At 37.3% G+C, this 14,276-nt stretch overlaps 1 protein-coding gene across 2 annotated transcripts in view; it reads left to right on the top strand.

Moving 5' to 3' along the window:
• The window catches only part of SMAD4 (SMAD family member 4), a 112,834-nt gene extending 99,233 nt beyond the window's left edge, over window positions 1–13,601 (top strand). The window contains exons 11-12 of one of the 2 annotated variants that reach the window (XM_025365107.1): window positions 10,155–10,293; window positions 11,774–13,601. In XM_025365107.1, coding sequence (XP_025220892.1) covers window positions 10,155–10,293; window positions 11,774–11,985 — 351 coding nt within the window. In that variant the 3' untranslated portion in view covers window positions 11,986–13,601. The remainder of the gene's footprint in view (window positions 1–10,154; window positions 10,294–11,773) is intronic. The other variant, XM_025365108.1, reaches the window with a different exon arrangement.
• Window positions 13,602–14,276: the final 675 nt, after the last annotated feature.

The raw sequence follows: 14,276 nt of genomic DNA, 5'->3' as shown, positions 1-14,276 counted from the left end.
TTTCACTAGTTATTATATGTTCAACCTATTTGAATTTTACTTTATAATATAACCTGTTTTTGAAAGAGAAAGATAGTTGTAATTAGATAGCTTAAATATATTTTTAATTTTGCATCATCCTCAGCATTTTCATTGTCAGTGATTGTAAATTGGTGGAATTAACTGTATCTCATAACTTATTCCCAGGAGGTTGCTTAGGGTAAAAATAATATAGCCCCATAGCATCTATAAAAATGGAATTGCCTGATTGCCTTGCAACAGCAAACCCAGTTTCTCATTTCCAGTTATAGTTCAGTTAAAGAATATTGGAATTTTTTTATATGACACTTTAAAACATACCAAGTATAGAGAAAATAATAAACCACCTGTACGTATCATCTAGCTTCAACGATTATCAGCATTTTACCAATCTTTAATGTGTTTCTCCCCCAACTTTTTTTTCCTGGCATTGTTGAAAGCCAATTTCAAACAGCATAGTCACTCATAAAATATTTCTGTGTGAGTAACTCATAAAATACGCCTGTGTGACTCACAAATCTATACAGACTTCTGAAAAACATAATCTCTGTGCTGTTTATTAAAATTAATAAAATTAGCATCAATTCCCTGTTAAAATTTTCAACAATAGAGCATTAGTTATAGTTTTAGTCTGTTAGAACAATAGAGTAAAACAACAAAATATTATATTTATTGATAAGATATCCATGGTATAGAGAAGTTAGTTATTAAACAGTACATAAGGCCTGATTCAGTGGCTCATGCCTGTAATCTTAGTACTTTGGGAGGCCGAGGCTGGAGGATTGCTTGAGGCCAGGAGTTTAAGACCAACGTGAGCCACAAAGTGATACCCCCCATCTTTACAAAAAAATTAAAAAATCAGCTGGGTGTGGTGGTGCATGCCTATAGTTTTAGCTACTTGGGAGACTGAGATGGGGGTATTGCTTGAGCCCAGGAGTTCAAGACGGCGGAGAGCCATGATCATGCCACTGTTCTCCAGACTAGGTGATAGAGTGAGACCCTTTCTCAAAAATAAATAAATAAGTAAATAGACAATACATAGACTATGATCCCATTTTTGTTAAATGATGTCATGGTATTTGTATTTGTTTATACGGACCCATAAGTCTAGAGTGGCATGTATAATGCAGTTGTCTCTGTGAGGTAGAAATTATTTGTATTTTGCAGTTTTTTTCCACAAGGAATTTTTATATTGATTGTTTATGCTTTATTATTATTATTATTTTTGAGACAGAGTCTTGCTGTGTCGCCCAGGCTGGTGTGCAGTGTTGCCATCTTGGCTCACTGCAACCTCTGCTTCCAGGGTTTAAGGGATTCTCGTGCCTTAGCCTCTCTGGTTGCTGGGATTACAGGTGTGCACTACCACGCCTGGCTAATTTTTGTATTTTTAGTAGAGACGGGGTTTCACCATGTTGGCCAGGCTAGTCTCGAACTCCTGATCTCAAGTGATCCGCCCAACTCGGCTCCAAAAGTGCAAGGATTAGAGGTGTGAGCCATTACGCCTAACCTGTTGTTATTATTTTTTAATGGCTTTGGATTTCCTTATATGTTTTGTAGTCCATTTTGTATTTGTTGGCCAAGGTTGTTTTGAGAGAATTCACTATTTTATTTTTTATTTTTTCTTCCTGTCGTTGCTTCACCCCATGTGGCAATTTTGCCTTACCCTGGCATCTGGGATTCACATCTCAGAACCAAATCTTATGAATTTAGGAAGTAAATTAGGGGGATTTTGTCTCCTGAGGAAATTGGGTTCCATTCTGCAGGTATGCTTGGGGCCTAATTCCCGATTGCCTAGATTTCTCTGAAACTTATTCCTGCCATGGGCAAGTATTTTATTCCTAGGTGTACTTCTGAATTGGCTGTATTTTGCCAGCACTTGATTTATGGGCAGGTGCCCAGTTGTAGCCCCCAGAGAGTTTGACTATTGTCTCTCTCCATATTATTCCAAGAAGTCAAATTCCTGTCCCCTGCCCTTTGTTTATGGTCTTGGTACCCCTAGTACCTCCTATCTTTAGTCTCTGCTCTCCACTGTGGGTTTTATTTATCATCAGTTTGGATGTATGGATTGTTTCTGTATGAATTCCATGATCAGTTTGGAGAGGATAACTATTTTAAATAGTTTTTCTGTTATTTGTATGTGGTTGGAGCAGAGAGAGAAGGTGATTACGTATACCCACTTACCCATCTTGACTGAGAAGACTCTTATGTTACTTATGTAATTTAAAATGACTGGATAGAGAACTACAGTGTTGAATATATACTGTGTGCCAGATAGTATTTATAAACTTAATCAGATATGGAGTAGTAGTTAAAACAATTGGGCTTAGGCCGGGCGCGGTGGCTCAAGCCTGTAATCCCAGCACTTTGGGAGGCCGAGACGGGCGGATCACGAGGTCAGGAGATCGAGACCATCCTGGCTAACACGGTGAAACCCCGACTCTACTAAAAATACAAAAAAAAAAAATTAGCCGGGTGTGGTGGCGGGCGCCTGTAGTCCCAGCTACTTGAGAGGCTGAGGCAGGAGAATGGCATGAACCCAGGAGGCAGAGCTTGCAGTGAGCTGAGATCCGGCCACTGCACTCCAGCCTGGGTGACAGAGCAAGACTCCGTCTCAAAAAAAAACCACAAAAAACAATTGGGCTTAAAATGTGGAGTCTTGCAAGTATAATTTCTTGGATTGTCAAATAAATATATTGTGACTTATTTATATTTTGGTACAGATGGCCTTTGAAAAGCCCCCAAGGTGTGAGACAAGTCATCACTTTGATAAACCACTGTCTTGGACAGATCTTAATAGTGATCTCATACTTTTACCATGAACAGTAGATAAATATCTTGTTGGACAAGATATTTGAAGTTAAAAAAAATCTCATTTGGTTATATTAACTAAGATTTTAAAATAATTATTTCTGTTTACCAAGTATATTACTGTTCTTTAGGAGAGTCTTACTAGTCAGAAAGAGACAGTTACAGGTACAACCCCTATCCACAATTTTACTTTCCATGGCTTCGAGTGTTTATGGTCAACCAAAGTCCAAAAATATTAAATGAAAAATTCCAGAAACAATTCGTAAGTTTCTTTCTTTTTTTTTTTTTTAATACTTTAAGTTCTAGGGTACATGTGCACAATGTGCAGGTTTGTTACATATGTATACATGTGTCATGTTGTTGTGCTGCACCCATTAACTCGTCATTTACATTAGGTATATCTCCTAATGCTATCCCTCCCCCCTCCCCCCTCCACACAATAGGACCCGGTGTGTGATGTTCCCCTTCCTGTGTCCAAGTGAGCTCATTGTTCAGTTCCCACCTATGAGTGAGAACATGCGGTATTCGGTTTTCTGTTCCTGCGATAGTTTGCTGAGAATGATGGTTTCCAGCTGCATCCATGTCCCTACAAAGGACACGAACTCATCCTTTTTTATGGCTGCATAGTATTCCATGGTGTATATGTGCCACATTTTCTTAATCCAGTCTGTCACTGATAGACATTTGGGTTGATTCCAAGTCTTTGCTATTGTGGATAGTGCTGCAATAAACATGTGTGTGCATGTGTCTTTATAGCAGCATGACTTATACTCCTTTGGGTATATCCCCAGTAATGGGATGCCTGGGTCAAATGGTATTTCTAGTTCTAGATCCTTGAGGAATCGCCACACTGTTTTCCACAATGGTTGAACTAGTTTACAGTCCCACCAACAGTGTGAAAATGTTCCTATTTCTCCACATCCTCTCCAGCACCTGTTGTTTCTTGATTTTTTAATGATTGCCATTCTAACTGGTGTGAGATGGTATCTCATTGTGGTTTTGATTTGCATTTCTCTGATGGCAAGTGATGATGAGCATTTTTTCATGTGTCTGTTGGCTGTATGAATGTCTTCTTTTGAGAAATGTCTGTTCATATCCTTTGCCCACTTTTTGATGGGGTTGTTTGTTTTTTTTCTTTTAAATTTGGTTGAGTTCTTTGTAGGTTCTGGATATTAGCCCCATAAGTTTTAAAATGTGTACTGTTCTGAGTAGATGATGAAATCTCACTCCATTCTACTTGGGATGTAAAACCTTTTGTCCAGCAAATCCATGCTGCCTACACTACCCACCCGTTAGTCACTGAGTAGCGAGCTCAGTTATCAGATTGACTGTCATGGTCTCACAGTGCTTGTCGTCCAGTAGCCTTTATTTAGTTTATAATGGTCCCAGAGTGCAAGGGTAATGATGCTGGGATATTTTAAAAATTGTTCTGTTTTATTATTACCTATTATTAATCTCTTACTATGTCTAATTTGTAAGTTAAACTTTATTATGAGGTTTATGAGGTATGTATGTATAGGAAAAAACATAGTATATGCACAGTACTATCTAAAGTTTCATGCATCCGCTGGAGGTCTTGGAACATATCCCCCATGGATAAGGGAGGACTACTATATACCTTAAAATTTAACCACTGGCATTTTCTTCACTTGTTTTTTGGGTAGCAGTAACTAAGGGATTTGTAGGTTGTCAGATTTTCATGGAAGATGATATTATTGGGGTAAATTGTATGTAGATAACATGCACTCCTGGAAGGAGTACCCACACTTTGAGTACACATACCTGGGCCTGCACGCATGCACACACACACACGCTTTTCCCTTTTTAATTAAAATGAGGAAAACAGACTTGGAGAGCCATAATTTCATTTTATAAGCCAAGAAGCTAGTTCTCAGTTGTGGTTTTTTTTCCCCTTCTAAGTTGACTTTTTTTCCTGATTCTCTCATGACATAGTAGTCATTTTATACTTGTGAAAATCTGATGTAATGAAATGACATTTTACAAGCTTTAAATGAAGCACATGTTTGAATTCTCTTTAAGTGGCTTTGTTCTTTTGCTTTCAAAAGTAAATCTGTTTTGTGTTGTTTAGCACTGGGTGTTCCAGGTTTTTAATAGCTTTATTGAGATTTTGAGAGATAATTCACACGACATACAAGTCACCCTTTTGAATTGTACAATTCAATGATTTTTAGTATATTCACAACATTGTGCAGTTATTACTGCTCTTAATTTTGGAGCGTTTTCATGACTGTGGAAAGAAACTCCATACCCTTTTAACTATCACCCCCAAATCTCCATGCCCATTAGCTCTATTCAACCACTATTCTACTCTCAGTCTCTATAGATTTGCCTACTCAGGGCATTTTATATAGAAGAGAATTATGTAATGTCGTCTTTTATGACTTGTTTCTTTTCACTAAGCATAATGTTTCAAACTTCATCCATGTAGCACATATCAATACTTCTCTCCTTTTTATGGCTGGATAGTACTCCACACACATTTTGTTCATCAGTTTATCCGCTGATGGACATGATTTCCACTTTTTGGCTATATTCTGAAGGATACTACTGTGAACATTTGTGTATAAGTGTTTGTGTGTTTTCATTTCTCCTGGGTACATACCTAAGAGTAGAATTGCTGGATTGTAAGGTAACACTATGTATAACTTTTTGAGAAACCGCTAGACTGTTTTACAAAATGGCTGCACCATTTTACATTCTCACTAGCAGGGTGCAAGGATTCTAATTTCTCTATATTCTCATCAATACTTGTTAACTGTCTTATTTATTTTAGCCGTTGTAGTAGGTGTGAAGTATAATCTTACTATGGTAGTTTTGATTTGCAAACTTTCTCTGATAATACTGAGTTGGGTTTGTTTTTTTGAACACATTTATTTTAAAGGAAGGGACAGCGGATGCTTCTAAACCACTGGTGGGCTAGGTCAGAGGGTATTATGAACCTCATTTAAATGTATTCCCGGTTACCACATACTGTGATTCCCTAAGTCAAGTAGAACTTAGAATGTCCTTAGTGCAATCTTATTTATGTTCAGATGCATTTTTCATTCTGGATTATTGTTTCCTAATGTTAATTTAAGATTATATAGTATTGCAGTTAAGCCTTGTCAAAGGAAAATGGCAAAATTTGACTCCTGGTTGTAAAAGACAATGACATAAAGCTATTGACAGTGATCTTTATGAGGCATGTGTCTTTGTTAAGTGATGGGTTTGTAATAAATTCACAAAACATGGTTAAGTAAATTAAAGCAGAAATTAGCTCAGGAATGGTGGTCAGAAATATTTTTTGGATCTGAGCCAAAAAGAATGTTTTAAGCCTTTGGTTACTTTGAATTGCCTTTGTCAACAATTTAGTCAAATTATGAAAGGAAGATGGTAGCATTTCAATAATAGCTGTAATTTTTATCATCTAGTGTAACAAATGGAATCTGTTATGGTATCAGTTATCAATGGATTAGTTACAGTGCGGAGTCAGGAGGCAACGCAGGTTTTAGTTAGTAGTGAGCCTAACTGAATAATTTTAGGTCTTCTGATTTGAGTGCTATAATTAGGTAAATAATCTGTGGAAGGGAGGCTTGCTGAGGTGCCTGATGAATCATTTTTACTACATCTGCAGACGCAAGTCATAAAGTTTAATCCGTGTGGGTAACCTGTAATATGTACTGCTGACGTTCGCATAGATTCAGGCTGAAACAATCCTAATCGCGATTATGTGCAACACATTGGAGAGAGCCTATGTATGACATATTACTTGGTTATTTTTTTAAATGACTCATGGTGGGGGTGGGGGAGTGTTAATGTTAAAGGCACACTTGAATCTTGGATATTATAATTAAGTTTTATTCCCCACTCCCAAATAACATTATATATAGATACCATACTTGGTTAGTGATGATTTAAAAAAAAGTGGTTGTAGAGACCTAAATGTAAAACACAAAACTATAAAACCTCTAGAAGATAATATGAGAGAAAAGTGAGAACTTTTTTTTTTTTTTTTTGAGACGAAGTCTCGCTCTGTTGCCCAGGTTGGAGTGCAGTGGCGCCATCTCGGCTCACTGCAACCTCTGCCTCTTGGGTTCAAGGGATTCTCCTGTCTCAGCCTCTCAAGTATTTGGGATTACAAGCTTGCGCCACCACGCCTGGCTAATTTTTGCATTTTTAGTAGAGACAGGGTTTCATCATGTTGGCCAGGCTGGTCAGGAACTCCTGACCTCAAGTGATCCGCCTGCCATGGCCTCCCAAAGTGCTGGGATTACAGGCGTGAGCCACTGTGCCCAGCCAAGAGAAAAAGCGAGAACTTTTAACATACAGCGTCAAAGGCGTGATCCATGAAGGAAGGAATTGATAGGCCTGACTTCATTGAAATGAAACACTTCTGCTCTGTGAAAGACAGGGTCAGAGAACAAGAAGACAAGGCACAGACTGGGTGAAAATATTTGCAAAAGACACATCTAATAAAGGTCTGTTATCCAAAAATTACAAAGAACTCTTTTTTTTTTTTGGAGACAGAGTCTCGCTCTGTCGCCCAGGCTGGAATGCAGTGGCCGGATCTCAGCTCACTGCAAGCTCCGCCTCCCGGGTTCAGGCCATTCTCCTGCCTCAGCCTCCCGAGTAGCTGGGACTACAGGCGCCCGCCACCATGCCCGGCTAGTTTTTTTGTATTTTTGGTAGAGATGGAGTTTCACCGTGTTAGCCAGGATGGTCTCAATCTCCTGACCTCGTGATCCGCCTGTCTCGGCCTCCCAAAGTGCTGGGATTACAGGCTTGAGCCACTGCGCCCGGCCCAAAGAACTCTTAAAACTCAACAATAAAATAAACAATGCAGTTAAAAAATGGGCAGAATAGCCTGCGCATAGTGATTAACTCCTGTAATCCCAGCACTTTGGGAGGTCAAGGCAGGAGGATTGCTTGAGCCCGGGAGTTCAAGACCAGCCTGGGCAACAGAGCAAGACCTCATCTTTACAAAAAAAAAAAAAAAAAATTAGCCAGGCATGGTGGCATGTGCCTGTAGTCCCGGCTAGTTAGGAGGCTGATGTGGGAGGACCCTTGAGCCCAGGTGTTCAAGACCAGCTTGGGTAACATAGCAAGACCCCATTTTAACAACAAAAAAAAAGGGCAAAAGACGTGAACAAACACCTCACCAAAAAAGATACACATATGGCAAACAAGCATATGAAAAGATATTCAGCATCATAAATGTGTACAAACCCACAGAATGTATAACACCAAGAGTGAACCCTTATGTAAACTGGATTTTGGGTGATAATGAAGTGTCAGCATAAATTCGTTGATTGTAACAATTGTGCCACTGTAGTGGGAATGTTGATAGTGGGGGAAGGTTGTATGTAGGGACAGGGACACTGTACTTTTTGCTCAATTGTGCTGTGAACCTAAAACTGCTCTAAAAAGTAAAGTTCATTAATTTACTTCTTTAAAAAAGTGGTTGTAGAGCTATTTACCTTTTCAAATGTTTGAGTCCCTGTTTTGTTCTGTACTGGGTAATGCCGAGAAAGCAGTGATTTCACTTCTGGGTATTGTAGGCTTTCTGGTTTCTGGAACCTGACTTTGTCATGCTTTCTTTAAGTTTTAATTTTTTGTGTGGAGATGGGGTCTTGACTGGTCTTGAACTCCTGGGCTCAAGTGATCCTCCCATCTGGACCTCCCAAAGTGCTGGGATTACAGGCATCTGCCACAATGCCCCTGTCATTGCTTTCTTTACTAAAGTATTTTAGGACCTAATAGTCCAGGAAATACATACATCTATATTTGACACATTCGTATCTCTTCAAAGAATGGGGTAGTCAGACTGTTGTCCTTCACTGGTGCTAATTGGGAAAGGTTTTTTTAGGAGGTGGACACTGAGTAGAGAAATAGGAGTAAGTAGGAATGCGATTTGTTATTTGGAGAGAGCATATTATTGTATGTTTTTGTGGTTCATGTAAATACCACGGTTGAAGATAGAATTTTTTCAAGCATCTGAAAATTATGGTTTAAGTTCTAAAACTATTGTTTATCAACTAATAAATTATGCATTCTCAGATTTCTCTTATTTTCAAGATTAATTATGCTTGCTTATATTGGGCCCCTTATGTACATAATAGGACTTTAAAAAATATTCATGTCCTTTTAGAATAGGGAGTATAGCCACATGGTTCAGAAATTAAAGTGATTTAAAAACAGTGGACATTGAGCAACCTTGCTTCTTCCCTGTCCTTGTCCTCCTTTCCTACAAATTCTTTTTGTGTAATCTTCCAATGCTTTTTAAAAATGCAAATAAGCAAATATTTTAGGAAGATTTTTTCCCCAGAAAGAAAGATGTGATTTATTATCTGTAATTTGTTCCATATTAAAAAAACATTCCAGTACTTTTCATGAATATAAGGGTAGGTATGGCAACCCCTTCCTTACTTTGCCAGTTCTTCACTTGGTTGATAAAAGTAAAATTATTTATTAACTCCTTAACTCATCCTGAAAGATAAATGATTACAGGGGAGGCTAAAAACAAAATAAGTAACTGTATACTATGCCAAGTTTGCAACAACCTCATGAAAGTATGTACACTTAGCATTCCAATTTTATAGATAAAAGAAACTCAACCCATATATTTAGTAGATATCAGTGATGGGATTTAAAACTGGACTTTTTTTTCTTTAAAAATTATGAACGTTTTCAAACAAATATAAAGAGAAACTAATGAAATTCCATATACCCATCCTGCAGATTAAGTAATTATGATTTTGTATTTGTTTGATCTAGTCTTTTTTTTTTTTTTCGTTTCTTCTCAAGTATTTTAAAGCAAGTCCTGGATATTATTTTGCTTCTATTTGCTAAAGCACGCATCTCTGAAAAATGTTGATGTCTCTTATATAGTGACAGTGCCATTTTGTTAAACTCCTCCAAATAAAAATAAGACCAAAAGTTGGCCAGGCGACCAAAGCTATCAACTCCAGCCTAAGGAAAATTCAGCAATTTGGTTATGAAACGGGGAGGGGGACTTCTTAGTTGTTCATTTTACACAGATTTTCACAAGGACAGTAACAGCTGACCCACATTGCACATCTTAGATAAAAGATACAGAGGCGTGTGGCAGCCAAAGCCATCATGATGTTGACATGGTCTTCTTGGTCAGCTCCAAGCCACCTTTCCTAACTAGTTTTAGACCAGTCACAATGTACATAAAAGTTTACATGTTTTAATTAATTATCTTCGTGTGAGAGGTAAAATGAAACTGAGTCTTAAATAAGTCAGGCATTGGTTTTTGATGTATCGAATTTTTCTTCATGGACTCATGAAATGTTTTTTCTTAAAAGGTCTTTGATTTGCGTCAGTGTCATCGACAGATGCAGCAGCAGGCGGCCACTGCACAAGCTGCAGCAGCTGCCCAGGCAGCAGCCGTGGCAGGAAACATCCCTGGCCCGGGATCAGTAGGTGGAATAGCTCCAGCTATCAGTAAGTATGCTTTTGATTTTTTTTTTTAAGGTGTAATAGTTGAAATTTTTATCTTGATTTACTCAGTTGATTAGTTTCTTTGAGCAATAATAGAAATTAAAGTTCTTTTTACTGGGACGATAACATTTTTGAATTGGTGAAATCTGTTCTTCTGTAATAGTTGCTTTTTGCCTGTGACCCTGTTTGCATTCTTTTTGTATCAAAAATGGAGTATGGGATAAAGGAGAAAGGGGATGATTATATTATATTATACTGTTCCATCTCCTCCTTTTTTGTTGATGCTTGTTATAATTCCTGTCTCACCAGCCAGGGTGGGTTGTAATCACCGAAGTGCTTGGCTTTATTCTAGTAAGGAAAGCATATTTCAATTTCAGAATTGGACACCTTTCCAATTTTTTTTAAAGTGTGCTAAACGTGGAGAGAAAACTAAGTGAGGGTGGTATTTTGATAACTTGTAGACTTTTTTTTAATTTTAGGGTAAAATTGAACTGTGTGCCAGGTTTCACACTGATGGGGAATTTTTTACTGCAGAGTTAAACTCCTGACTATAGACTTTTATGATGGAAACACGTGGCACCCATCTTCCACGTCTGAAGGCATAACTAGTGATTCATTCAACCCCTGTTCTTAACCTCTTCAGTGTGGTAAGCAAATCACACTGGCTAAGAAAACTGCAGTGGCCCTGCAGGTTTCTCTACAGTACATGCAAATTCCTCCCATTAGTTTCGTTGTAATATTGATGAATGCAGATGGACTATATGACTGTATGTTCTGACTGGAAAATTAGATGCAGTCTCCATTGTGACTTATGTTCAGGAGTTTACAATTTACAGGTAGATTAGGCATATTCATTGAGATAATTTGATTTTTTAAAATTTGGGGATCTAAACCATTAATTTGCTAGTTTCAGTGTTATAAACATGCTTTTACTGAAGAATCCAGAACTATTATTAAATTTCATATTCTCATCAGTTGCCACCACTGAGTAATAGTGTATTAGTCTGTTACACTTTGAAATTGAGAGAGACTTCATCTCGGTCATCTAAGAGGTCCTAGTGGAACTAAGAATATTAACTGCTTCATTATTAGTTATGTCTTATTCTGAATTAGGCTGTTCAGATAGTAAGGTTTTTAGAAGCAACCTGTGGACACGCACTACCTCTTAAAAACAAGTTGTTTCTTAAACCTTCACCTCCACTTCTAAAGAGAAAAATAGGTGAGGTGTTGGTGGATTGTGGTAATTTACTTTATAATTGGTCGTAGCTAGAAGACACATGTGGAATGTAAAGTTCCTTAACCAAAAGGGTTCAACTTGTTGATAACGTTTAGATCTATTGTTACTTCTTGGCACTTTAGCAGAGAAAGTTATATGCTGAGGAGAATGAAATACAGAAAGCTGGTCACTTGATTAATTTAGAATGTAGGGAGGATGGAAGAGATCACCCTGTCCTTCTAATGTCTTCCAAATCTTTTCTGTTAGGTCTGTCAGCTGCTGCTGGAATCGGTGTTGATGACCTTCGTCGCTTATGCATACTCAGGATGAGTTTTGTGAAAGGCTGGGGACCAGATTACCCAAGACAGAGCATCAAAGAAACACCTTGCTGGATTGAAATTCACTTACACCGGGCCCTCCAGCTCCTAGACGAAGTACTTCACACCATGCCGATTGCAGACCCACAACCTTTAGACTGAGGTCTTTTACCGTTGGGGCCCTTAACCTTATCAGGATGGTGGACTACAAAATACAATCCTGTTTATAATCTGAAGATATATTTCACTTTTGTTCTGCTTTATCTTTTCATAAAGGGTTGAAAATGTGTTTGCTGCCTTGCTCCTAGCAGACAGAAACTGGATTAAAACAATTTTTTTTTTTTTTTTTTCCTATTTAGAACTTTTCAGGCATGGCTCAGAGCTTGAAGATTAGGAGAAACACATTCTTATTAATTCTTCACCTGTTATGTATGAAGGAATCATTCCAGTGCTAAAAAATTTAGCCCTTTAAAACGTCTTAGAGCCTTTTATCTGCAGAACATCGATATGTATATCATTCTACAGAATAAATCCAGTATTGCTGATTTTAAAGGCAGAGAAGTTCTCAAAGTTAATTCACCTATGTTATTTTGTGTACAAGTTGTTATTGTTGAACATACTTCAAAAATAATGTGCCATGTGGGTGAGTTAATTTTACCAAGAGTAACTTTACTCTGTGTTTAAAAAGTAAGTTAATAATGTATTGTAATCTTTCATCCAAAATATTTTTTGCAAGTTATATTAGTGAAGATGATTTCAATTCAGATTGTCTTGCAACCTCAGTTTTATTTTTGCTAAGGCAAAAAACTCTGTAATCTGTGTGTATATCGAGAATCCCTTAAAATTACCAGACAAAAAAAGTCATTTAAAATTACATTTGTTATTCCTAATGGATGACTGTTTATCAAGAAGTATACTTTTCCCCTGTGAAACAGTAGTTGTAGTTGTATTCTTCTGTATTTCTAGGCACAAGGTTGGTTGCTAAGAAGCCTATAAGAGGAATTTCTTTTCCTTCATTCATAGGGAAAGATTTTGTATTTTTTAAAACACTAAAAGCAGCGTCACTCTACCTAATATCTCACTGTTCTGCAAAGGTGGCAATGCTTAAACTAAATAATGAATATTTTGGAAACTGCTAAATTCTATGTTAAATACTGTGCAGAATAATGGAAACATTACAGTTCATAATAGGTAGTTTGGATATTTTTGTACTTGATTTGATGTGACTTTTTTTGGTATAATGTTTAAATCATGTATGTTATGATATTGTTTAAAATTCAGTTTTTGTATCTTGGGGCAAGACTGCAAACTTTTTTATATCTTTTGGTTATTCTAAGCCCTTTGCCATCAATGATCATATCAATTGGCAGTGACTTTGTATAGAGAATTTAAGTAGAAAAGTTGCAGATGTATTGACTGTACCACAGACACAATATGTATGCTTTTTACCTAGCTGGTAGCATAAATAAAACTGAATCTCAACATACAAAGTTGAATTCTAGGTTTGATTTTTAAGATTTTTTTCTTTTGCACTTTTGAGTCCAATCTCAGTGGTGAGGTACCTTCTACTAAATGACAGGCAACAGCCAGTTCTATTGGGCAGCTTTGTTTTTTTCCCTCACACTCTACCAGGACTTCCCCATGGACATTGTGTATCATGTGTAGAGTTGGTTATGTTTTGAATTTTTATTTTACTATAGCAGAAATAGGCCTGATTGTCTACAAGATGATAAATAGATTGTCTACAGGATAAATAGTGTGAAATAAAATCAAGGATTATCTTTCAGATGCTTCTACTTTTGCCTGGAGGACTTGTAGCTATAGAAACACTTGTGTCATGATAGTCCTCCTTATATCATCTGGAATGAACACAGCTTCTACTGCCTTGCTCAGAAGGTCTTTTAAATAGACCATCCTGGAAACCACTGAGTTTGCTTATTTCTGTGATTTAAACATAGATCTTGATCCAAGTTACATGACCTTTGTTTTTAAATAACTTATCTACCAACTCATTTGTACTCTTGAGTACTACAGATTCTTTCAGTAAAAGCCTAATTTTCTTCTGTAAAAGTTTGGTGATTTAACTTTTATTGGCAGTTTTATAAAAAGATATCTTCTCTAGAAATTGCTAACTTTAGGTCCATTTTACTGTGAATGAGGAATAGGAGTGAGTTTTAGAATAACAGATTTTTTAAAATCCAGATGATTTGATTAAAACCTTAATCATACATTGATATAATTCATTGCATCTTTTTTGTTTGTTTTTTTTGAGATGGAGTCTTGCTGTGTTGCCCAGGTGGGAGTACAGTGGTATGATTTCAGCTCACTGCAACTTCCACTTCCCAGGTTTAACTGATTCTCCTGCCTCAGCTTCCCTGGTAGCTGGGATTACAGGTGCCCACCACTATGCCTGGCCAATTTTTGTAGTTTTAGTAGAGATGGGGTTTTGCCAT

The sequence above is a fragment of the Theropithecus gelada genome, chromosome 18 (assembly GCF_003255815.1).
Source record: "Theropithecus gelada isolate Dixy chromosome 18, Tgel_1.0, whole genome shotgun sequence".
Lineage (NCBI taxonomy): Eukaryota > Metazoa > Chordata > Mammalia > Primates > Cercopithecidae > Theropithecus > Theropithecus gelada.
This window is presented reverse-complemented; position numbering and strand designations above follow the sequence as displayed.